At 36.9% G+C, this 27,400-nt stretch overlaps 1 protein-coding gene across 1 annotated transcript; it reads left to right on the top strand.

Moving 5' to 3' along the window:
* The first annotated feature begins 14,139 nt into the window (after positions 1-14,139).
* On the top strand, positions 14,140-15,150 carry LOC104166421 (leukotriene B4 receptor 1-like). The gene has a single exon (XM_009706339.1). The coding sequence runs from the start codon at positions 14,140-14,142 to the stop codon at positions 15,148-15,150; it is 1,011 nt and encodes a 336-aa protein (XP_009704641.1).
* The last annotated feature ends 12,250 nt before the right edge of the window (positions 15,151-27,400 follow it).

A 27,400-nucleotide genomic window follows, 5' to 3' on the forward strand; every position in this document is an offset into this window, starting at 1 on the left:
AGCTAACAGAAAGAGGAATGACAGTAAACTTGTTGTGATCTTCCTGTTACCAGAAGGGAGGTCTTCTCCTGATAAGGCATTTCTGCTGTAAGCGTCTCAGAGCTGCTTTTGTCAGCTGGATTTACCAGTTTGATTGCTCTTATTTGTGTCCTTGATTATCACATGTGTCATTTTTGTAACCATTGCCTTATTGAATCTACTCAAGATATCACACAGAGACATTTCCATACTCAATTCAAACCAATCTTACTATTTCTTTTACAAATCTCTGTGCTATTCTGGCAGCTGGGAGTATCTTCACACTTCGCTAAAAACCTTTCCATCTTACTCTTCTCCAGGGAAAGTCTGCTAAGCACATAATTGCTATTCCTCTTGCTCTGCAAGCCCAGGCTCTTTAGATAACGGTCTTCCAGCTGATGAATCAAGCAGTGTATGTTATTTCTTTTGTTGTCTCCTTTTGGGACATCAGGACCATTCACATTCAAAACCAAAGTAAATTAAGCTCTTTGCCTTTCTAAGGTCGTTTAAATATGCACAGTAAATTTCTGTTTTCACATTGAGTGCCTGGTCCTATTACCAGTTACACCAACAAACAGGAGGAACCTTGACACAGTGAAGAGTCCCTTTGCATTGCTTTATGGTTGATGATACCCTGCTATTAATCGAGTTAGTGTAACTATTTCTAAGTGCTGTTTTGTCAGAAAGGCGATCCAGCTCTTTCTCCACAAAGAATGACTTGACAGCAGGGCATTTGTAGATTAACAGCAATTCAGGAACATGACCGTGTGTAGCCACACGACAGAATTCTGCTAGTCATCATCCAAGGCAAATTCAAGAAATGACAGAACCAACTACAAATCTGAACTGCCAGTAAGTGCCTGCAAGCTTCTTATTATGCAAAGTATATACAGCTTCCTTCACATACTTTGTATCCAAAGCTGGGTAGAAATGAAAAAGGAAGTTGCTACAGTTGAAACTACGGATAAAAGCAGTACTGCACCTTTTTCGCTTGTATATGGCGTGAAAAAAGTCCTTATCCATACTTCAGAGGCCAGTTTGTTACCACTGTAGAGAATTTTTTTAATGTGCATAATCAGTCTTCTAAGAAAATATTCTTTACTTAAAAAAAAAAACCCACTAAACTGTGTGAAACACCAGAAACTACGGTATCAGTAGCATTATCTTTGTTTAAGACTCTTTGAGGGCTTGCACTGGCAAATTGACAAAAAACGTGAATTGGATATGAGTTTGCACACTGGTTATTTAAAAGAAACAATCCTTTCCAGAAATCTAATATTTGCTTAAACATCTTTTATTTGATTGAACAGAGTTCTCTGTTTGCTTCTGATCCTTGCCATTTAAGTAGTGTTTGTATTGGCTCAAATACCCCCAAACACGATTGCGCTGAGGTAGACACACTAGTAGGAAAACAGCAAGATATGAAGACAACCAAAGTGTTGGCACAAACCTACACTGTAGGCAGAAGCCCATGTTAGCATTTTCCCCATTGGTGATGTGTTTCATTCAGGAATTTACAAAGTTCAGAATATGTTAACACAGTCATCATCAGTCTTGTCTTTCAGAAACTATCTTAACTCTCCCACCTCACAAGATTTTACCAGCCATCCTGATTTTTGCATTTGAATTTGCACCAATACAAATTATCTCTGAGACCCAGAATCCAACCCTAATGAAAATGAGAGTAGTGAAATCCAGATATTGGCAGAAGCCTCTTAGACAATAAAGACGGTAAAAAGTTTAGTAAGATGCTTATTTGTCATGTATACAAAAAAAATTTGGGTCAATTTGCGGTGATTTGCTTTAATCATCTTCCCTGTTACTGAGTGCACAGACAGCATCTGCTGCCCATTTCCTTTTTTCCTGCAGATGTCAGTATGACATCTCTTCTTGAATTCCCAAAAATAATCTTTGGAAAATATTATAATAGAGATCTGTGACATTTCTTTCCTTCCAACCCCCAAACATCACAGACCAGCCCAAGTATTCAGCTTTGAATAAGTTATGTTCATATGCACAGTTTGGAATTCGTGCCTAAGGCCAGGAAGGAATCAACTGGTGAGAAGAAGTCAGACCTACCCAGAAACCTCCATAAACCTATGCATTGATGAAAACTAACATATACAGAGGTATGAGGGACTTAGGAAGACTAGTGTGACATATTTTGTTTTAGTTTGCCACAAGTAGTCCAATTCCATAAAATTCACATTCAGAACAGCACATTTGCTCAGTTTTAAGCTTCATTAGAGAATACAGATTTTTTTAAAGAAGCTGGGATTTCCACCCCCCCACCATAAATTCTTCTGTCTGTACCACAAGGACTTCCAGTGCTTGTTGACACAACAGATTTACCCTTCTAAGTTTTCCTACATCAGTAGGAATCCCAGCCATTGTTTAAACATGACTTTGTTTTGAAAAAGCAGAACTAAAATAAAATCATACAACACCAATATGATCTTTCTTCACTGTCTACAGATCAAGATAATTGTTTAGTTTTTGTTAAACAAGCATCAGCCCTTAAAACTCAACTCAGGAGGCAAAAAATTTAATCCCTTCCTTCTCAAGAATGATTTGAGGCCCAGTTGAAGTCAGTCATACCTGTACAATGTATTTTGGTTTTAGTACAGTTGTGATTGACCTGTAATAATACTTACATATTGCAGCTGACTGGAAAGATGGATAGTCATAAACATGTATTTTTTGTAAGAGCTGAGTGTGCACTGGAAGGAGGCGCTTTTTTTTTTTTTTTTTTTTTTTTTAATAGCAACGCTGGGTTATGTAGTAGTATTTCTTCAGAGTAAAACTTTAAATGTAGAAGATTCCATATATATATCCCAGAGATTCTGCTCAATTTATAGCCCATTTTTGTTAAATTAGCCAGAGGAGGGTTCCACTTCTGGGCTACCTGAAGAGGGTATTGATTTCTTACCTTTAGTAAAGATTTATTTTTTTTTTTTAATCCACTGTTGGACAGGTTAGCAGACCTTTTAGAAAGTCACTGCACTCCTTAAGCAGCACTTGTTAAACTCCAGCTGTACTAGCATGTAAGCGAACCCCATCTGACATGCATTTGAACCAAGGCTGCAAAGATGCATTCCCTTCCTTTCCCTTCTCCCTGCTTCCTCAACACTTCACTTCCATATTATTCCACGTGCTGCTGCTCACCAGCACTAGGACAGTAACCAAGACTTGAAATAGGTTCCTCAGTGTCTTCCTGGCTAAATTTGGTTACAGTGCAGAACAGGGCCAGAAAGAAGGGAAGAGAACAACTGGGTAGTGGGAGTACAGAAATGCAGGCTTACATGAATATTGACCTAGAACATCAGAGCCTAGCCATTCACCAAGGTAGGATATCCACAATTAATAGATCCTGTCACTGTTGTCTGTCCTGTCTTCAACCTTTAATCTGTATAATTGGGATCATGTTACTCTTCTAGCTCACATTTTGCTAAAGCAAATCAATTCGTCCTTGTATACCATCCATGTAATAGACCTTCATAGTAAATTGTGAGGAACTAGTGACTAACAAGCTGAATTGCAGAATTCCTACTCGAAGGGATTTTTGTGAGAATCTGGGAGAGAGAAATTCTTAGCAAGAATGCTGGGACTTAAGGTACTGGGAGTTTTACTCAAGATTTACTCATTGTTGGTCTTCTGCGTTGGACCACTGTAGAATTTTGAAACTGAAACTAGGCAAACTATAGAATTAAAAAAAAATAATAAAAGGCAGTACAGGAAGTTAGAAAATGGAGATATAATTTTGTTGTCATGAAAACTTGAGTAGGTTGAACCCTCAGGGACAGCTTAGGTCTTGCACAAGTTCCGATAAATTACAACAACTTCCCAGCACATTGCATGAGTGGTAGAACCTGACGGTTTTTTGCTGTGCAGAGAAACTGTTTGCGCCCTCTGAGGTAGAAAGCTAACAAGGTGTGTTTGATCTGCAGGGAAGACACTTTTCAGGCGAAGACAAGATTTGGAGAAAAAGCAGAATTCAGCATGCTGTTATTGTAAGGCTAACGTCCTACAAGACTGTAAGAGTGGTTAGGGCATAGTCACATACTTGTCAAAGAAAGCAAAAAAAAAATCTTGTTTGTCACGTGGCATGAGTCAAACAATGACATTTCAGGATTCTAGCCCACATATAATGAAAAGGCAAGGAGACCAACTATTCTGCTGTTTAATAAGCAATTTCATCCAGTGTCACACCTTGCTTGGTATCCCAGTTGGGCAGGCTGTCAGGGAAGTTGCGGAGAAATACAGGGCTTAGGAAATTTGCTAGCTCAAAGTTACTTGTGAAAAGACACAACACTGCTACCACTAGCTCCAGCTGATTGCTGACAAAAGTGAATCCATTTCCGGAAACGCAAGTGTGTCCTGAAGAACTGAAACTATCAGTCATTTAGTAACTTATGGAGGGGAATGGTGGTCTTTATCTAGTCTCATTAAGGTTTCACTCACTCATTTTCAGTGCTAAATTGTTCAAACATGGAAGGATGGAAAAACATCTGACTCTGATCATATTTGTTGTGAGACTTCACTTCAGCCTATAAGGAACAATCTGAGAGTTCCTCCTTAGAGGGTGCATTAAAAAATGAAGTGATGAGAGTTTAAATGAGTTTAAGGGATAGATAAAATTGGGGTTTTTCTCCCTTCATTTTATAATTATGGTTCTTTGTATCTGCGACATGTATGCAATCCCACTGAAATATGCATCTATAAAGCAAATGGTCTACTTAGGTGTGGTGATGTAATGTACATAGACTACCCATTGACTTTCTGTCCTTGAAATCCCAATTATCACATTAAAAACTAGATATGAGTAGGAAAACTGACTACAGTTAAGAACCAAATAAGACAGACCCCCATTTTACTGATGTTTCTTAATTAACCTTAAAAACCAAACAAAATTAACAAGATTAACAAAATCAGTTGTTCAGATTTGAGTTTTGACTGTCAGTGCATGTAAAAATAAATGCCTAATCTGCTGTGTGGCTGATACCATTTCCCAAATAGACAGAGAGCACACCTACAAATGCATCTAAATTGTGCAGAGACACTATCCCATCCCTTGGACATGTTAAGTTAAAAAGTACTGCTTGATGATTTCTGTAAGGACATAGTTCCCTTCTAGGCTGAGGAACACAAGCAGTTGGGAATGATTAATCTTGGGAAAATGGTTTAATCAGCAGCATCATGAGTAGCATTGTGTCAGGCTGTGTCAAACATGTCAGTGCAAAAATATAATTAGAGGAAAATTAAGGTCATAAGGGATTTTTGAAGGTCATTATTCTAATTTTTTTTTTTTTAAAATCATAGCTAGAATCAAACTTATATCAGGACAGTTATTCTGATAGTTTGTTGGGCAAATAATACAAGGAGAATATAAAATGACAATGACAATTCTAATAAAATTCCACCATTTCATTTAACCCATTTCTGGGATTAACACTGAGTGAAGGGCATTTTGAACAGGGAGCAGTGAACTAACCTGTCATGTTTTAAAATGCAAAATGATATTTTAGGGATATTTGTGGACATGTTAGAAAGGGAAAGCTTGCCAAAGACTGTCTGGACATAGTACTTTGAGGAATTGATTTAGTGATTTTTTTAATTTTTTTTTTTAAAGTAAAATGCTATAAACAGCTTGACATGTTTAAATATTCCTAACTGCTAACACTCTTGAGAGTTTCTTCATGGTATGGTGAAAGTAATTCGGCTATCTGTGTTTGGCAGCTGGAAGTGAAGCTGCTCAGATTACAAGCCAAAGAAGTGATAGAAAATGGGTACTGCTATCATGTGACATAAAAACAAATTTTCTGCTGAAATCAAGAAATATATGAGGTTTCATGTGGCAGATAAATTGGTCTCATGATTTCCTGTTAAAGGATATACCATTATGAGGCAATTTCAACCCTTCCACTTGGATCTCATCCTAGCATAACTTGTGAAAATGGTTTTGCTGTGTTTGTGGCCTGCAAACATGCCTTGATTAGCTGGAGAAAACAATTCTCTCAAAGCTTCTCTCTTACTCTGTTTTGTTGGATATTTCCTCATTTTGGCAAGCTTCTAGACAGTACTGATTTGCCTCTATTGTGCTTACAGAAGATGACTGTTCTCAGATAACACAGAAAGGGTAAAATTTTTTAAATTTAAGTTCTGTTTAAATGTCTCTTTCAATTCTGGTTTTACGTGCTTTAGAGTTGTCTTGACGTCTGTATAACCTTTTATAGAAGATAGTGTTACATGACATTAAACAATAACCTAGCAAACCTCCTAAACTATAAATTCAGCCTAACATTGTTCAAAACCTGAATCAATGAACTAGAACTTGGATGAAATTTATGACTGGTTCTGTGATTTGTCGTGAGGGGGGATGACCCCTAATAATCAACTGATACTCAGCAGCGGCATCTAGCAAGAGCCCTAGCTATGTTTTCCCTACTATGTAGTCTGTTTTTCATTCAGTAACAGACCTCAAAACGTGCCAAAAACCAGCACTGTGTATCAGGATATATTACACATAGCAAACATTTTGCTCTGCCAACATGAAGTACATCCAGCTAATATGGAGGGGAACTGAGACAGCAGAGCTATAGCAATAGTTTCAGTAATATTGTGGTCGGATACGACACAACTTGGTTAATACGTAGCAGCTGGAAGGACAGGAAAACAGCAATCATGAAAAAAGTAGTCACACGTTTGCTGTGTAGCGAAAGAACTGATATTAAGGAGATACCATTCAATACCACTGAGGACTAAACGCTTCCCACACAGATAGGCGTAACAAGACACAAAGCTACTAAGGGAAAATTAACACACACAATTAGAACTGCCTTTCATACAATACCAAATAAGGGCATATTTAAATGATACTTAACTTTTAATGGTTTAAGCACAGAATAGGACACCCAGCAAACAGAGATACAAAGCTCTGCCAGAGAGAGGACAACCTATGGTTTAAGGATTAGAAGGTAATTGCATCACATGAGGATTTCTATGATTGTGGAGCATCTGGAGTAAATGAAGGAAGAATGACAGAGTGACCTTTGGAACAAAGTCTTCTAAATGCTAGAGCACAGACTGGCATTGAGGGGGGGAAAAAAAAGCTAATTATTTTTGTGGTCTGAATGTAAACTAAACTAATTCCCAATTTTCAAAAACATAAGGACATTTTTGACAGTAGTTTAAGTATAGACAGCCAAGCTATCCTCCTTTTCACATTGTAGCAAAGTGAAATGAACAGACTTGAGATGAAGGATTTTAGACTTCCATGTAACTTGGTTTCTTTCATTCCCCCTCTGCATCACACTGTGGTTTAATTGAACTCTTGAACTTCAGAACTACTCTGTTCCTCTGTCTCAAAGAGAATATAAAAGGACTGAATGAAGAGAGAAGGCAACAGGGATGATGAAAAGTATGAAATAGTTTCTATATAGGGATTGATCATGTATGCAAGAACTCTTCAGTCTGGAAATAAGAAATGACTGACAGATGTAGGGTTTAATCAAGTAAGAACTATGGAAAGGATGAACAGGGATCAACTATTCACTGTTTCTTCCAGCCTATGAACTGTGGGGAGACGGATGAAGCTAACAGGAAACGAGCAAACAAAAAAAAGGAAGTGGTTCTTCACACAGCATGTGTCAAAGCTACAGTGCTAAAAGTGTACATGAGTTCAAGGATAGACTTAGGAAGTCTATAGAGTAAATGTCCACAAAGCTTTATTAAACACACAGAAACCATGCCTGGCTCAGGAATCTCCTCAGCTGTAATTGCCTAAATGCCAGAGAATATGTGGGGCAAGTGTAGTCACACATATCTTGTTCTTATATTCTTCCCTAGCCACCTGCTTTTGGCTGCCATCAGAGACCAGATACTGGGCTAAAAGGACTTTTTGGTCTGACTTAACACTAGAACATAAGAAGTAAGAATGCCTAAACCCACATCATGTTATTAGGCTCAAGAGTCAAGTGTAAGAATAATATGAGATTGGGTGACTTTAGAGTCTATTAGCTTTACATTCTGTTAAAATCCATGAATAATTGGATTTTTAACTAAGAAGATGGTGCTAGCACTTTCCACCAGTGAAAACACTTCCTTCATTTAATGGAGAAGTTATCATTATTCGTAACCATTTCTCATATTAAATAAAAATTCTACAGAAGCAATAGATCACATTACAGAATGATAGAAAATTACATGTGCCTGAAGATGTTTCCATACAATATATTAGGTGTGTGTTTAATAAATAGCTGTTACTGTAACTGTGTGTGGCATCTTGGAATCAATCCTGTCTACTTTTTATTTCAGATTAAGAATGCTTGGACAAGATCATTCTGAAGAGCAGCATGGTACAACATGCTAGCTTCTCAGCTATGCAGAACAACATACCAGGTATGCTAATTAAGGGACTGAGGGCCTAGGTGTTCCTTTACAAGTTTCTTTAGCAGCTGCTATGCTGCACCTATGGCAGCTGCTACAGAGCAGGGGAAAATCCTTGTATTCCTTGTAAAATTAGTACAATCTTTCTACTTTCAGCACGGCTACCCAGCCTCCTGATGTAAGGCCTCCTCGGGCCACAAAACCGAGCTTGTGTATTAAAGCAATTAAATAAGACTCGGAAATTGCTCAAATCTGCCGAGCAGGGCTGTTTCACAACATGAGAGATTGCAGTTTGATCTGCTTTTCAAAGAGACTACAAGAACACACTAATGGAAATTACACTGAAGGATCAATTGTTAATATCATTGCCAAACTTTCCAAACTATGTTACTTCAGAAGCATAGAAAATTAAATCAGATTCCAAGGTATTTTTGTTGCAGAGGGAGCTGCACTTGTTGTATTAGTTACAGCAGAACGTAACATTGGACATGGACATATATCAAAACAGAACTAACAGAGCTAGAAAGATGAGTATTTATAAAATACCATGATCTGCAAGACGGAAAAGACATTGTGATTTTTATCTATAAAGTTATCAATAAGTTGGAACTATAGTGAAATTTAAGTCACAGTCATCTAACCTTCTCATGCAAAAGAATCAGTTCTATGTGTCTCAGCCTTGAACTCCGTGCACCACATTGCACGGAAAGGCTACCCGGCCGTGCTCGGCAGGCTTGGTCAAAAAAAGCAGGAGCTGGTTCCGCAGTGCCGCCCTCTGTTGAAAACACAGAACTACATGGACAGATCCTTTTACCTAGGAGTATGCTATAGGAGATAGCGTATGCCTCGTTTACGTGCACAAGAACAGCTACCGTCGGTTGTTGCAGCACATGCGCAGCAAAGTATGGGTTTGGGTTTTTTTAATCACAGGTCCTTCACTAACAGATGCATTGCCAAAGACTTACGTTCATTACACCGCTGAATAACCAAAAGAGACGTAGATCCTATAGTGATATAGTATTTACAGGCATTCCCAGCAAACAAAGTACAAATGGCAGTAGGGTTAGCTAAACAATAAAGAAAAATCAGAGTAACGTTTGTCAGCAAATCATCCAAGCAGTATTTGTCATCAGTAATTTATTACTGGAAAGAAAGAGTATGTAAACAGTGTATTTGATGTACCCAGTAGCAATTGTGGTGCCAGATATGCTTGTGTAGATAAGGATTTTGGCTAGCAACAGTTTGTGTACATACAACTTAGTGATAGCTGATTTAGAATAGGCCAAAGTCTGACCTTAAATTGTAACAAACCTATACATGTACTGTTTGAAAACTTGTACTATGAATAACAGGAAATTAAAACTATATACATTCATAATAATGCTGAGAAGATATTTTTAAGTTTTCCCATAATCTCTGCATAATTGTTATTCATATTCCTGCTTATAGTCAGAATTATAAATATAGTTCTCCACTGTCTTAATTAGCACCTCTATTCTCATGAACCCAGTATGTCTGTACAAGGAAAATATTTCATCATATACTTGAATAGTTTCACAACTGCTGGGAAGGTGTCCCGATTGTCTGTGATCATTCTGTTAGGGTAAGAAAGGCATCAATACATAAGCATGTATTGATACTTGTACAACAGGTGCCTTGTAAGCATTCCTCCTATCACAAGTTCTAAAGCAGTTTTCCCTGAACATAACAAACAGGAAGTCTTTTCTCTGGCCAGTCATATAAAATTATTGTTATTTGCTGCTGAGCTGGGTAAGGGATATCATTTTGTAATGATATTAGAAGACTGGTTAACAACAATGCACACAGCACGGAATATTTCAAACTTTGTATTTATAGTGCAAGGTACACATCTTTTATTACGTTCTGGAACTGATCCCAGGGTAGCTCTTCTGTAAGTTATGTTCTCTGGTGATAAAGAAGCACTGAGCATGTTCTCATTTGTACTTGCTACCTCACAGGCTGATGTCACAAATAGTGTTTGCAAGAGCTTAGAAATGTCTGGTATGTGTCTTTTCCTACACTGCACTTTCCTTTGCAGTAGCTGCAGAGCAGAGACATTATTAGCTGCTGCGCACCACCATGAGATCCCATTTATATAGGAGACCCTGCTGCGATCAAGAAAGCAACATTTAGATCAGCTATGAACTAGCCCATCATTCTCTGATCAGGGCAAAGTGTGGCTGCCACTTTCACGCTGTCGTTAATAGCACCATTGAATTGAGTATGTTGTGAGACAGCCGAACCAATCCTGCAAATACCACCTTGTTTCAGTGGCTGAAGAACTAAGGGGTTTAGACTAGTAACTTCCTCCCTTCAGCATTAGCAGGCAAACATCAGTTTCCAGCATCTCAGCAGATACATGGTTCTTGGTGATCATTATTCTACAATCACTTACTAGACAAACATCCAGGGGATCCTTCTGAATACAAAAGTTAGAGAGGATTTAAAGTCTTTTTGGTACAGCTATTCATACAACTTATGCGATACAAACTTCCCATCCCATGCATCAGCTACTCTGTAAATTGTAACAGGCATGCTCTTACTGCATGGAGGGGTGGATGAACTTTGAGCAGAGGCTGTTAGCCCAAAGACTCTCAGCATCTTGAAGTGAAATTCTGATTCTCAGAATAAACACACAAAAGCTGGGAATATCAATTATAATTTACAGCTAGTGGTTCAAACACAGCTGTCCAAAAATGCTCGGTGGTAGCATTACAGACCATCCACCAGAGGGAAGCTCATGCTTGCCTACAAAGAAAAATAAATCATTTGAAGGATGAATGAAACACCCTCCTAATATTTAAGCCAACGTAAATTCCATTCAAAATGTTTCTGAACAGTAGCATAGACTTCTTGAGCTTGGAAAGTTTTCAGAAGTTATATACCAGTCTAAAGGTAACAGACTTAACAGAATTTTTCCCATGTTAATGGCTGAATTCTTGTACTACATATAATATGGATGCACACAAAAAACTTTACAGATTTAGCCTCTTTTTTTTTTTAAACACAGAAATGCAGCCCAATTTCACTGTTGTTAATAGAATTAGACCAGAGCTTACGTGGTCAGAAGTCCAACTGCATGTTCATACATTAAGAGCCTTACCCACATTTGGTCACTAGAATGAGTAAGATACTGAGTTGTGTAGCATGTTATTGAACATACTGCACTGCTCCCCTTGTTAATGGAAATATTTGTTAAGTTTCCCATAAAGTTTGTGTATTGCTAGTGTAAATTTGACAAATAAGTAAGACACTTTTAGAGTCTATTAAAGACAGCTTACAAACAGTCTGAAGTTTTCATAGCGATCCAACAGTCACACAGAGCTCTTCAGAAACATGCTCCCTAGCTAACGTTAACTCTAGTATCTGTGATATTAAGTCTTCAGAGTCTTACTCAAGGAAGTCTCAGCATTTCAACACTTGTCTGGGATCTTCTTTGAAAGAGAAATCCCAGGCTGTTGCTGCAACTCAGATTCATTTGTTTTCTTACTTAAATGAAAGATACAGCCAGAGGCAGAGGGCATCTGGCAAGCAAACTTTGACTGAAGTGGAGAAACATGTTTCTGAAAAATGTAAGAACAGGTGCTTCGGAAGTTCAACCAGATCCATACAGCACTGGATTAGAACTATACTAATACTGATACTAGTAGTTGTACAGACAACTGCTCTTTGCCACCAAAAGTGCAGTTTTAAAGAGGAAAATCTTACAGAGGTGTCACTTAATGCTACAGGAACATACAGGTTCTTTTAAGAATCCTTGGTAGAATAAGGACTGGCCACAGGGTTGTAGTTACAATTAGAGCTTTACTATGACATAAAAATTGTGATTATCAGCATAACTTATTGTTATCTACAATTCCTAGCAGTTAGCATAGCCTATTGTTACACAGAATTTTTAGCAATTAACATAGCTTCCAGTTAAGCAGAATTTCTAGTAATCAGTATAGCTTTCTTACTATCTAGAGTCTGTAGTTACCTAGGCTTTTAGTCACCTGGGCCCTCTGCAAATCAGGTCAAATTCTTCATAATCAGTGGGTGATATCATAATCTAGATTCAGACTTTTACCTAAAAGAACCTGCCTTTCACTGTAGCATTGGGTGACAAGAGGTACTGGGCATCTCTCCTTGAATTCTGCCCCAATAAAAATCTGCAACTTAGCTCAACCTAGATATGCCACTGTCAATAAATTAATAAAGAGCCCTTCCAAAGTTACTTCTGGAGAAATAATGTGTATAAAGGTGATTTCATTAGAAGAAGAGACATGACCCAGCACTTCCTTTCATTGGTTGATTTTCTCAAGTGGTTTTCAGAAATTCCCTTTAGAATACAAACAACTAATCATGTGTCAGATTAAATCGAAATTAAAATCTTTATTACACAAATAGTATTTTGAAGATATAATACTTGTCTTCAGTGGAATTATTCTGGATTTGCTTTTGATCTCATTATACTCTTATGAGATCAAAAACAGCTAAGCTGATTTGGGGGAGGTGGTGTTGCAATCCTTTTTCCATGGTGAAAGATACTTTTCCACTTAATATTATGCACTACATTTGCCAGGTTCGTAAAATTCTACCTCCACACAGAGATAATCTGTCTTAAATAGTCTTAAATTTAAGAGAGCAGGCTATGCATAACTCCTTTTTTCTGTGCATCTTTTTTTATGAAAAATACCCTTCCAGTTTCACTTCTGTGACTCTTGAACATTTCTGTTGGCGCTGCTGTTTTAGTTCCTCCTTTAACTTTTTAGAAATGAACTTCAAAAGAAGATGTTTTGGTATCAGGATAAGAAAATATTTTCATATTCTTTGGCCAGACACTGAAGAACTTAGGAGTCACACAGAATTTGAATACTGCACTGACTACCAAGTTTCCTAGGAGATAAAGTCATAACCCGTTGCTGGTGCAGCAGGAGGACAACATAATGATATATTTTCTCTCTGACACAGAACATTTCCTCCTATAACCCTATATCCAGACTATTCTGATGGTGGTGGTTGTTTGGCTAAAGGACTGCAATTTCCCAGAGCATTAGAAATACAACTCCCACCCACTTTATTGCACCAGTACAGTCTCACTATAAGACAAATGTTGATTTCCTTTATGCCAGCATATTTCTAAAGCATGATCGACTGTTTTCTGCTGAATTTTAAAAAATGGCATGAAAGCAGTAAGCACAGTTTTTTATGCTTTGGAATGGAATTTCATGTCAAACATATAATGCACATTTGTGGTTTATCTGCCACCCTTTTTTTTTTGACTTTTATAAAATAAAATGTTGAGTTATTCATACAAACAAATAGAATAGCATTAAAAAGGTTTTTCTCCTCATAGCTGTTGATTAGATCAGTAACTTTAACAAATTAGCAAGCTTCTTTAAAGAGGGAGTTTTGAAAGACCATCAACATGCTTTAAATATCTGCTGAAGTACGATGGATGTGTAAGTAAAAGCAAAATCAGGTGCTGCACTGTATTTTTATTTTTTGCTTTGTACGCAAAAATGCAGACTGTCTTCCTAAGCAACAGGAACTGCCATATGTGGTCAGATGTTTGTAAGAGTGAGCATTAGGATGTGAGCTCATATGCCATATTAGTCTACAGAATAACAGTTAGAGAACTTTCTCACAAGTAGTTCACTTAACACCTTCACAATAAAAGCAGAGGGCAAAGCACAAAGGATATTGGCAACCGAGAAGAACTAAAGAATTTCCAGAATGACCCAAGCTGAGGAAAGCAGTATCCACTCGACGTGGAATATTGTGAGGTCAGTAGTCTGCATAATACTGACCTTGTCATTTGTTATTGGGACCCCTGGAAATTGCATCGTCATCTGGACTGTCTGTACAAAAATGAAGCAAGTGTCTCCTTCAGTCCTGCTGATCTTGAACCTGGCCATTGCAGATGTCCTTGTACTGATTACTTTACCAATTTGGATTTACTCCTTTGCTGACTCATGGGTTTTTGGAGTCATCTTCTGCAAAATACTGGTTTTCATTATTTACTGCAGCATGTATGCTAGTATATTTCTAATTACAGCACTGAGCTTGGAACGGTTAATGGCTGTGTTTTATCCTTTCACAATTCAAAGATACAAGACAAAAGAAAAAATTTCTTTAATCATGTTCCTCATTTGGTTCCTGTCCATCACTTTCGGCATTTCTGTCATCCCATTTCAAGAGACAGAAGAAATGAATGGTAGACTGCTATGCACGTGTCGCAACTACTCTTCTGATAGACAGAAAGTGTCATATCTTTTACTGGAGACTCTTGCAGGGTTTGTAATCCCTTTTTTAATTATTTGCACTTGTTATATGTGTGTTGCAAGAAGAATAAGCAGAATGACTTACCAGTCAAAGCAGCGATCGGAACGGCTCATTTCCAGCATTGTGGTGGCATTCATTTTATGCTGGTTCCCTCACCATCTCTTTAACATCCTAGATATTATTTCAATTCAGATAGAACTCTCTAACGAGGAAATGTCTTTGGCACTGGATGAAATCGTAGGCAGAGGAGTGTACATCTCTGGAGCACTTGTATTCATCAGTAGCTGTATTAACCCTCTCCTTTATGCTTTTGCTGCACGAAGATTTCAGAATCACCTGAGATTTGCCAAGATATCAAAGCTGTTTGAACAGATGAGTCAGACTGTAACAGAGGAAGACAAGAAGAAAAGTTTGGTTGTAACCAAACGAGAAGATACTTTAGTAAGCACAGAGAATCTCTAACAAGGAACATAGACTTAGTGAATAATGTGATTCTTTGTCATTCCCTCAGTACTCCTTTCTCCTCATACTCTGAGTTTTGTTTACTAAGCAGCCCAGGTAAAGCTAGAGACCAATAAAAGTTATTAGGGTTTGTTTTTTGTGTTATAAAAGAATTGGCATTGACAACCTAGTTCAGTTCCTAAGTTAATATCTGCAACATGAAATCAGCACTATTTTACTGGTGCTGAAAACCTCAGGAAGGTGTCTAACTTTCCATTGAAATTATTTGTGATTTCTAGAAAGTCTGTGTGCAGAAAATAGAAAAGGACTTTCTGTGGAAAACAGAATCTTCGAAAGTTTAAAACTAAGTTTTGCTTCAGAAAAAAATTGTTAGGTGTTCAAAAATCCTTATATAATCTAAAGTTTTAAGAGAACATACTTAAATTCTTGATATGGGTAAGAATGGTTTAAAGTATATTAACAATACATAAAACTCATTTGAGTAGATGGAAAATATAAAGTTATTTTTATTCATTGCTTTATTTAGATTTGAAACTAATAAGGGTTGTTTACACAGTCAAGCTCATTTACTGAATTATCTTGTGTTAATAGGTTTTAACAAGTAAAGTGTGAGGTGATATACCTCTTCAGAAAGAAACAGGAGGTATAAGAATTCTGTGTTGTATGGCAAACAGTTACAGACTTCATGCCGTATTTGATGTCAAATACACTGCATACTTCAGTGGCAATTAAACTATTGATATATTAAATATACATACTGTGAGTATCCTCAAAAAGTTTGATTCAGTTAAGCTTCCAAGGTACATTCTAAATTATGGAGGAATTGGATCAGGCTCTGGTGGGAGGGAAGAAGAGATCCTTGATATTATTTTTTATGTGTAAGAAAACTATGGATGGTAGCAGTACAAAGCGTCTACTATCGCAAGAACTTCGCCTTGCGAATAAAAGCATTATTTTTTCTTCTTTTGTAGTATAGAGTGGACTTTGCCGTAAGAAACCGATAAATTTAGCTCTTGCAAGAAACTTATTTTAGTTTTGTGAATGTGTGCAAACTCACTGTGGAAAAACTGCATGGCATCAAGTGTTTGCTTTTGAAGTTTTTTTATTTCAATTGTGCATAACGTTTTTTATGCTTATTCTTGCTTATTTTTAAGTCAATAATTTGTAATAAGATCAAGATAACCACTGATTACTAAGAAACATATTGTAATTTCCTGTACATCATTCTGGACAGCTGCTAAATAGCTATGTTACTCATCTTCACTAAGAAATTACAAGTACTAACTAGAACTTAATTTTCAAAATCTGATTATGTAACAACCAAGGATATTTAGGCTGTATTAATTTAGCTTGTAAATGAAAATAAACATAGGGAAGTAAAATCCTTACCTGTTAACGGAAGAATATTTCTCTAAACTTTGCATATGTATTTGTTATTCCTGCTTGTTATGAAAAAGTTATTTTTTCTTCTCAAAAGGAGAAGAGTCCACACCACAGAGGGCTTTCCAACAAGACTCCTTCACTGAAATTAAAAAAAGCTTTAGCAAGACCTTGTTTACAGCAAAGAGTAAGTAGCAGATGAAATACCTTAGACTTTACCCCATCCACCTAGCACTCTTTTTTCACCCCACTAATGGCTCTTTAATTGTTATTAGTATATTCAATATAACAATGTGGCATTATATCACAATAAAAGCAGCAACTTTAATTATCTACTGCATAAAAAAGTGAAGCTGTATTTCCCAATATGTTCTTGAGATGGGAGTCACTCACTATTCAACAACACAGAACAGGTGAGGAGATAATAAGCACATGAGCACTGCAACTGCACTCGAGTTCTAGGCCACAGGGAGCCAAGCATTTCACAACCTACAGGTTGGGAAAAGACCCAGACAAACTTTAGTACAAGCTCCCTGACCGGAATTGTCCTTTCTGTCAGTCTATGCCCTATACCTAGCTATAATCCATCTTCTTATTAGGAATTGAGTTAAACCCCTAACAGTCTCTGTGTGTCTATCGCCTAACTCACTAATGAAGCAGTCTTCTTTTTGTGCCATTTGCTATTCAACAAGCCTTTGGGGAGCAGTGACTGCATCTTCAAGTGCCTTATGCTCAGCTATGCCTAGCCCAGGATGGACTATAATGGGATTCTTGAATTGAGAGCTGTTACTCTGAGGATTCAGAATCATTTACTACCAGGTGCTGCTTTTCCACAGAAATTACAGTACTTAGTATAGAGACCTAAACTAAATTAACTAAGCAATGAGAATGTTTCTTAGTCAACAGACCAAAAAGCAGTACATTAGCTATATTCAACTTCTGTGCTTTTACAGTAGATAGCATGAAATTTCTGCCTCAATATTCAGTTCTCACATTTTCTCCACTGCCTTTTACTCACAACTGCAGAACTGAAGTAGTTGTAAAACATGCAGTCCATCAAGGAGCTAGAACCATCCTCTTATGTTCATGTTAATGGGCTTGGACAGCTGCCTCCAGTAGTCAGTCATCTTTAAGAACTGTGTTTCTTTTGCAGGCTGTTTGAGGAGTGGTAAAAGATGCTAAAACAGCAACCTTAACTAATTTCACTTTTCTACAGAGCAGAGAGAGTTAATTCTTGCAAATGTCAGTATGCACAGATAAAAAACCTACTGATTTAATATTTTTGGCCACACAGCCATGATATAACTAGGTCCATAAGAGTCAATGGAGAAATATAAGCTGATGACATGGTTGACTGCTTCTTCCTTTAACAGGTATACATCAGGCCTATCAATGTAGCAAGATTTACCACTTCATCCATGCTAATGTGGTCTATCACAAAACTACAGGGATTCCAGTAGGCCCATTCAGCCAATGGACAGTGAATATTCTCATCTCCTGAAGTACTGAATCCCAGCCAAATCTAAGACCTAGCATAGATTTGGTCCAAAATGCTGCATCTTATGATAGTGATACTTCACACTTCTTGTTGACTATGTTACATATCCATCTCATAGATTATATTGGAAGACTGATAGAAAGCAAAGATTTCCCTTGGTTGTTCAATCTAGTTCAAAGCAGTGACTTGGAGGTGAGGGCAGTCTTACTAGTAATTCTTGAGACACTCAACCCTTCTGAGAAAAATTAGGTTTTGACTCATTTGAGTTCCTCTTATTTTTCTTACTTCCTAACTCTCCTGTCCTTGTTTATGAAGTCTGTCTCTGTGGTTTCAGTGTCCAGCTATTTCTCATGACACAGCAAGGAAGAAGGCTGAGCTAAGAGAGGGCCCGCTTCAGTCACCTGAGTCAAATCACCTCAGATTACACTGGAGTACAGGGAACATTATGTGGAATCGGTGCAACACTGCATAGAACACTGAGTACTAGGAGGTGAACAGATGGTTTGAATTTCTCATGTTTGTAAAAATAAATAATCTTCTAACATTAATCTCCAACATTGAAGTCTTACCCAGCCTGAAACTTACTGTGAACATTCCATGGGTATACATCAGGAATTTATCACATTTACTGTAGTAAGATGATGCTGCATAAAGTGAATTCATGCTGTATTAACAGGATTGAAGGAGAGCCTGAAGTATTTTTAGTTCATATATAGCCAATATACAAGAAGGATATAAAAAGAACACAAAGAAAAAGTGTCAGTCTTACAACTTTTGTTGCCTGCTGACAACAAATTTTTCTGTAAGCATCACGGTAAAATAGTTATTACGGAGGTCTGGATTAAAACAGTGGAGCTTTGTGGATATTTAGAGGCAACTTGTTATTTAAGAGGTAACCTAAGGGAAATAACAGAGATCCTTATTTGCAGGCAGAAACAGGACAACTGTGTTATAAAGAAATTACTTTTTTCTCTTTAACAAAATCAGCAGAACATTGTCTAAGAAGAAGTAGAGCAAAAGTTAAGAGGCATTTTAAATACAGTTAAGACTGCAGTTATGGAACTCTTAGAATTACAGTTGACAGGACTAAAAGAAAGATTTGTGTGTAGGACGTGGGTGAAAGAGGTAGAAGAACCTGGAAGCTAACAGAACGGATGGCATGGAGACTACATAGGCATGCAAATTCTTTCACATTCAAGCAAGAGTATGATCCATAATAAATATTTTAGAAGATGTAGAACTAGCTAATATTAACAATGGTGAAGTTTTTCCTCTGGTCCTGTATTCTGCAACTCTTGTACTACTCCCTTTTCTGCATATAAAGGGAAAAGGGAAGAGTAAGGAAAAATTTATATTTGATTGGAGTGGAAAAGCAAGTGAGAAATGTCAGTTAAGATTATTAAGAATAATATGGCCTTAGAATGAAATTGAGAAGTTGAGCTATGAAAGCTAAATATACAAAGAGAACAGAGAGGGAAGTGAACTATTCTGTTGCAAGGCAGTTTCAGGTTTTTGTAAATGCTTTCTTATCAGATCAGTTAATCACTAACACAGTTCTTTATTAGAAAACTCCTCTGCTGGATATCCACTGGTTGTTAGTAGGCCAAAGAAAAAAAATCCAATAAAGAACAGTTTAGAGAGACATAACCCTGTCCTCTGAGAGGGTGAGTAGCTTATGCTACTCCTATGAGCATTAAAGAGTTGGGTGTGACCAGGGCTATGAGGATGACCACTAGGATTTCAGAAACTTTACAACACTGTTTACAGTACTAAGAAAATTCTTGCACTGATAGGCATGGAGATAATAGAATCATATGCTATTTGATTCCTTCATCTCTTCTTTCCCCTTAAATCAATTATTTTAAAAGTCACGCTGGTGGTTCTTAGTAAAGATTCAACATTTTAAACTAGATCCGTTTAAGGTGAAAAAAGGTTCAGATTAGAAAAAAATTATTTTTATGGAATATGTGAAGTCAGTGATTTAAGTGATGGAATTAATGGAAAAGATGCTATAAAGTCTTCCAGTACAAGTTAAACATTCACAACTCTTAAGTTAGGATGAGTATACAACTGCTACAACTGCAAAATCCACTTAATTTAATAGAAATCAGCTACCTGAACTGCATCTTGATTGGAAAGGTAACTGGTTACACTCCAGTTTTGGCTGTAATTGTGTAAATACTAACAGTGTATACAACTACCTGCATCACTATTTCCACTGGCTATTAACTAGAAAACAGTGCTAACTGTACTGAGACATCTAGAAACATTAGTGTCTTGTAATTATGGATGTCCGTAAAGTGAAGTGTATGTCCAGATGGTCTTAAATCAGAGGATTACTAGTTTGGACTGCTCTTAGTAGATCTTAAAATGAAAAATCTGACTTTTTGATTTTGTATAGCAGACCTGTATGTGATGTAGCACATTACATAAAAAATGAAGGGCTAAACGTTTCATTTGCAGAGAATTATAAATTTGAAGCACCATTTATGGCCTGTCATTAACCTGGTAGTGTCACCATAAAAATGACAATAGGAAAACAGCAATGTAAAGATTCACTTCTAGTCACTGACACCTCATGCTATGATAACATGTGGCAGCTTAGACAATCTAAAAACATGTTGCAGATTCCATATCTTAACTGTACTACATAACTTCAACAGTTGTTGTAATATTAACATTCACTCTATAATTCTCTATTGAACTTAGTGAGTAGTATCAAAAACTTAGAAGTCATGGACTTTTTTTTAAACATTGTAACTAATGAATTATGTTCATGTCCATTAGATTTAAAAATACAGCCACAAAACTTCAGCTACGCCGTAGAAAGGAGCATTATGTAGTTAAAACTGAAGGAAGCTTTTAGCAGAGCAAATTTTTTTGCATGCCTTGTTCTCTCCTGCCACCATGTGGCTCTTCCATTTAAATAAGTTAAGACTGATTATAATACTTAAAGTCACTGAAACAATTGGTGAGGTACTTTGTTCATTGTTTCAGGTTTGAACCATATTTTAATGTTCAGGTCATTGAGACAGAAAGGTTCGCAAAAACACTCAACAGTATATTGAGCATCCAAGTCCTGTTCATTTCAGAGTGATCTAGTTGGTTCTTTTCTTACTCTTCAGGAACCTAAGCCCACATTATTTCAAACATTGTATAAATTAGACGGACCGAGAATTTTTGACAGAATATAGTTACCTCATGCCAGTTCATGAAAAGCCTATGCTGAAAATGACTTTTTTTTCCCCCCAACAGAAGCATCAGTAAGCATGTTGATCTAGACCCTGTCTTGAACTTGAGCAGCTCACATCTCATCCCCGGTGATAGTATTGATTTCTAGGCTCTTGGTAGTTTTGAGGTGCTCTCAAAAAGTTTCAAAAGGTCTTGACTTCATTGTGATAAAATTAGGAATAGCTTAATAATAGTCTCAAAAATGTCTATGATAAGAAAAATCACAAGAACTTTGCCTTTAACAAAAAAGGAGAAGTGTTAAGAAAAAAGCAGAAAACAGACTCAAAGAGATTTGGTTCCAAGTTCTCTTTCTCTATCACAATGTTTAGTTTCTGTATGTACGTAATGCTTGTAGAGTTCATCTATGAACAAGGCTTTGCTTAATCCTCTTACATTTGTCACATTGAATAGTGTTACACTAATTGATTAATCCTACCTTTAAAAAGATCAGAATCTAAAGAAACTGATTTTGCTGAAGAACTTACAAGCACTTCTAGGAAGAAGGAGCTCATGAATTGAAGGGTTCTATCCATGTCTTTCTTTAAATATCCATTGTACCGCAAGACTTGCATTGTATATTACACTGAAAAGCAGCCATTTTACATTACACACCTTACTTTGCAATGACTAAAGTTAACATGAAAATTGAAGATTTTCTTTCCTTGTGGGTTCACTCAGGGTTCCAGTTGTTTGTTGTTATGCAGACAGGTCTGGTCCAAGGGTCAAGCCAGGAAGTCCATCTGTATGTCAGCATCAGGTCCATTGAGAATAACTAGCATCAGATACAGCCCAATGATCACCAAGCAGGACCACAGTGGCTAGTCAGGGCTGAGGTCAAGCCAGGAGGTCAGTCCATAGGCCGGGGCCTGTATCAACAAGGTACATGACTAAACACAAGCATAGCCGTGGCAGAACTTGAAACAGGCACTCCAACAACATAGCTCAGTAGAGACTGAAGGTCCAGGCCTCAGTTTATATGGGCTTCAGGACCTATAGGCAAGGTCTGTGGTGTGGAGACCTCAGGTGGCACTAATAAGGGTCATTAAGGATTAATGATAATAAGGGTTATTAGTGTGCTCAGGAACCTAATAGATTCTCAGCAGCAATGAAAACACCAAAAAACAACAGGATAATGCAAATTATTCATGCAATAATGCCCAGAAGCCTCAATTGCCTTTTTATGTAATGGCTTAAGTTGGGCAACTTTGTATAAAGAAGGGGAGCCTCAGAGAAAAAAATTACATTGTTTTTGCTTTTTAACATTTCAAGATTGTCACTTTTTCACTGACATTTATATTCATTATAAATTTAGTATTACATCTGAAGAAGAATTTTAATATAAGCACTTCAGAGTCTTTTTCCTACATCTAACTGTTTTTCTTTCCTTAAGTCTTCAAGTCTTATCACAGTTTCTCTGTGTTTGAAACACAGGAAGATACTTTGCTTCCTCTGAGATATAGAAAATTAAGCCTTAACATCTCACCGGTGGAAATTCTATGAGCGAAGGAGCTAGGAAAGCATATGCTGTTCTGATCACAAAGATATTATCACAAACTGCACTGAGAATTTCACCTGCTTTGGATCGCTGAACTTTGACTGGAGTTAACCAGATGATTAAGTAGCCCAATGTAACTGTCAGATTGACCATGTGATATGATCTTTCATTTCATTTAGATGAATGCCATCGGTTGAATAAAGTTAAATATTTAGCATCTGAGCACAATAGCAAAAATGAAAAAATGCTTGGTATGTGTTTAAAAACATAATGATGCATTTCCCAAGCATCGAATTCATAATGCATTAGCTATAAAATACTTGTTTCCTTGTTGCCCTGTAATTTTACACAAATAGTTTTGAGCGCACTGATAGTTTCACAGAGGTAGTGATATTATTTTAATGTTTTAAATTACTGGTGTTATCCACAGGTATTAAGCTATATCAAAGGGAATGAAACTGTTTAAGAGCTCACAGAGCATTTTCCTGCCTTTTTTACCAGTAGGTGAGGGAGCCGCAGATGAGCAGGGCTCTAGCCCGAGCTGACCCGACAGCATGGTCTGTTCTACTTCCCTCACACACACGTTCCTCCTTACATTAGGGGAGATAAACACCCCTTTCCATGCTTCAGCTGCTATTACAATTCTTTAGTTCCTAAATGTTTACAACAGCTTGGAAACACCATTTCTGAAGGAGCTGGGACCCTGCTACCTCAGGTCAGGGAGCGCCCATGTGGCTTCACCGTGTGCCAAGCCTCCCAGCTCCACAGCGGTGGGTTTGATTTCAGGTATGCTCATTTCTAGCTCTTTTTCAGCATGTCAGAGTAGCATAGAGATATACCTCCAAATGTCCCACCTTGCCATTACTTCTTGTATGCCAAGGAAATCCCTTCTTGTTTTCTACATTTAGAGGCAAAATTAAGCACACAGCATGGCATTAGTAAGCATGAGAAGTGGAGTTTCATATTTACAGGCTAAGTGTAAACATAGGCTTACTTTTCACCTTATCTGCTTTAGCCAAAACCACTTCATTTTCTTTTTACTTCTTCCTCTTTGCCCATGCAAAGTAGCTCGCCATCATTCCTGTTTAAGGAGAAGTAAGATGGTGTCCCTGATCCCTGGTATAGGCTGTAACTGTGATGCCTCAGATCAGTATTTTTCTGTGAAGTGGATCACAACAAAAAAGGGAAACCCAATTTGATTTCTCTGAATCAGAAGATAAAGATTAGCCTCTTAAACTAGCAACTTCCCAGATTTTTATTAATATCACAGTTTATTCAATTCTTCAAAGAGCTGTATTAAAGGAATAGTAGTTACTAAAAAATCCAATGGGAGGAAAACCTAAGGATTTCTCTCTTTTTCTATTACATCGTGAACTGCTTTGAACAGTTAATTATCTATAAAATCTGATGTTTAAACACTAACTCTCATGTGTAATTAATGATTGTATGATAGCAAATAAACCAATACAGCATAAAATTTTTTCTTTCTTTAAGTAAGTAGGATTTTAACCTGTATAAAAAGAGGAAATAGAAAATTGCCTCTTTGCAGTGGTTAACAGAATTGAGAAGACTGCATTCAATCAAAAAGAAAATAGGGGAATGCCATAGTAAGAAAGGCAGTGAAAGTAAAGAAATGTTTCTCTACTAAATTTATAACTGTCCTAGGGAAACCAGGGCTGCAGGTGTTCATGGAAATAAGTAGTGTTGCAGGAATTTTAAAACTCTGTAATTTTATGACCACCTATACAAGCTAAGGCAATGATACGAAGTAACCCTATCTACTGCCTCAGGGTATAAGCTGGGGGTCAGGAGGGCACTCCTTTTAATGCCCCAACATTACCTGTATCTCAGAAGAGGAATTTTGTTTGTGTTTTTTATGAGTAGAATTCACATTCCTAGAAACTTTAGATGGTTGATGATTCTGGACAAAGAGTTCAGTTTAATTTAATACAAAACACTTCTGTAGAAATTCCATCATACCTCAAAATGCAAGCCAAAGGTAAGAATAGATTACAGACGCTGCCTTGATGACCTGCATGCAAAGAAAAACCCTCTGCACGACTGACAGAGGCCATGCTATTTGTGATACTAGTCTGTGCTATTATTACTCCCAGTTTACAGATAGGAGACTGGAAGGTGAAGGAAGGTACGTAAGGCTACACAAGTGTCGGGGGAAGAGTTAGAAAGGTGTATTGATATGTTACCATAGTTAAGTGTAGGTCTAACAAAATTATCAACATACAGCACAGGTAGGCAAAATACTTCAAAAATTTTATTATTAAAAGACTTTGCTGGCTTTTTACAGAATTGGTATTTCAGGAAGATAGACTTCTTAAGCTAGTATGGAATTAAACTTAGTAGGGTTTTGAAAGTAACTTCCTGGATTGATAATAAGGGAGAAATAGTAACAGAGAAAGTTACATTAAAATAATTATTTAAAATGTAAAAATTAACATTTTCTCAGGGTACAGTTAGAATGAACAAAGAGTTTTATATATATAAAGTGTATTTTAAGTATATTAGAAATTGCCTTTATAGACAAAGCTTCCCACATCTTAATTAAAGCAGAAGTTTTAGCATTTGATTGCAAAAGTCTCTAAAGAAAGTTTTAAACAAAAGCAAGGAATATATAGTCACAAAGCAATCTCAAACAGCGATTTTTATCTGCAAAAATAGTTTTGCAGAAACTAAAACCAACAGTCTTCAGAGTGAACACCTACTCTTTAGGTATTTGATTTCAACATGTCTCAGAGGTCAGACTGGAATCGCAGGTTATGACTTCTTACATTTACAGAGAAGATCATACATAAATAGTTGTTTATGTCCATCACATATAATCCCTCCTTTTAGAAATGAGCCCAGAGGCTACCTTAAGATCCCTTAGAAGCCCCCAGAACAAAAGGAGTGATTTTTGTTCTAGTTTCAGACTAGAACCCCAAAAAATTGTAGACTCAGACTTGTTAGAAATTAGAGATGCACTCTGAAGCCTAGCATTTTTCATTACGAATACAAGCTTTAATTTTAAAAATTGTTAACATATGAAAGACCTCGGTTGTATCATTCCTGATTTTTACTTTCTGAAAGTGTATTTTCTGGTATGCTGTATCATGATTTGTTGTTTTAACATCAGACCTCTAAAATTATGTTTCAAATTGGTTGTATGTTTTCCATGTAGATGTAATAAGCACAATAGTACAGGACAGGTTTTTTGTAGATGAGTTTAATTTTGGGCAACTTATACTTCAGAGAAGCCAAAGAAGGTGAAGGCTACATCTCTTACACATCCATCTAAAATGGATTTCCTTCTCAGTGTACAATGTATTTATCTCAGGTATTACCTTAGTTTCAGGTATTTATCATGGACAGCTTTCTTCAGGAGTTTAAATGTTGTCTCCAAGTCAGACTACCCATTCTGAATTATTGCATTTAGAAAAACCAATCCAATGGGAAGCTAGTTTTGTTGGCATATTATTGATGCGTTCGCAGCTCTCCATTTTTCAACCTGTTGCTCAGTATGTTGAACTGGGCGGATGCTGCAGATGACACACAGCTCTTTAACTTACCTCTCAGTTTTATGTAACACACCTACTCATTGCCTCTGGCATTTGTTTCTTTTATAACCATCAATATTCACATATTCACTAGAATACGGAGAAGATGATACATATTTAGAAAAGCTTTAATGAGCTGATGAATTGTCATTTTACCTTTTGCTCAGTCAACACAAGGAACCAATCAATGTACAATAACAGTTTGGTTTTGCATGCACATATCTGTATGCATGCACATACACTGTTCTATATAGGGAGAGATTGCATGTATAGAGAGTGTCATGTTTTTTCACAGGATAAATATATTGTTTTTACCAAAGTTGTAAGTCAATCAAATATATATGTTATAAAAGCAAGGAAAACCCCTAACTGTGCAAGGAGTTTGTTCCTGCATAACTGTTGCATGCATTATTTAATCTCATTGACTTTAATATGACCACTCCCAAGCTTAAAATTAAGTATGTGCTGAATGTTTAGATTTTCAGAGGAACCAGAGTATAAAAATCTTCCTAAACAGAAAGCTAGTTCCAAAGATTTTTTTCTTTTGAAAGAATGTCCTAAGATGTATTTGACTCTGCCTGATGATATTTCTGCTCTCTACAACAATTTCTTCACGTACATAGTCTATTGCCATGTGCATATATGTTTGAAATATGAGATGCATCTGCTATCTAAAGATAGTTAAAAATTGTAACTCCGAGAAGGAAATAATTTTGTATATTAAGAAAGAAAAGCCCAGCATTGTCACCTAGTCTGAATATGTGTGTATGGTAAGCAAGTTCCTGTTGGCTAACAAAGTGTTGTAAAGTCCGCTTTTGTGTAGTGATAGCACATAATAACCTAGAGAAAGAACAGGCTGCAAACAGCTTCTGCAGAGCATGTGATGTGCTGCCTGTTCACACCCTAGCATGCCCTGTAGTAGCTTGTTTGTACATCTGTACCTATAGGTAGTAGAATCCTTGTTTCACCTTTTGCTCAAACTTCGTTTAATAGGTGCAAGCAGCCAGGATAGTAGAAATAGAAAAAAATTTAGTATTAAATGGGCTAGATTTAGTCTGAATACCATACAAAGCCTTCCTGACTAAGGTATATCAA

The sequence above is a fragment of the Cariama cristata genome, unplaced genomic scaffold, assembly GCF_000690535.1.
Source record: "Cariama cristata isolate BGI_N322 unplaced genomic scaffold, ASM69053v1 scaffold42058, whole genome shotgun sequence".
NCBI lineage: Eukaryota > Metazoa > Chordata > Aves > Cariamiformes > Cariamidae > Cariama > Cariama cristata.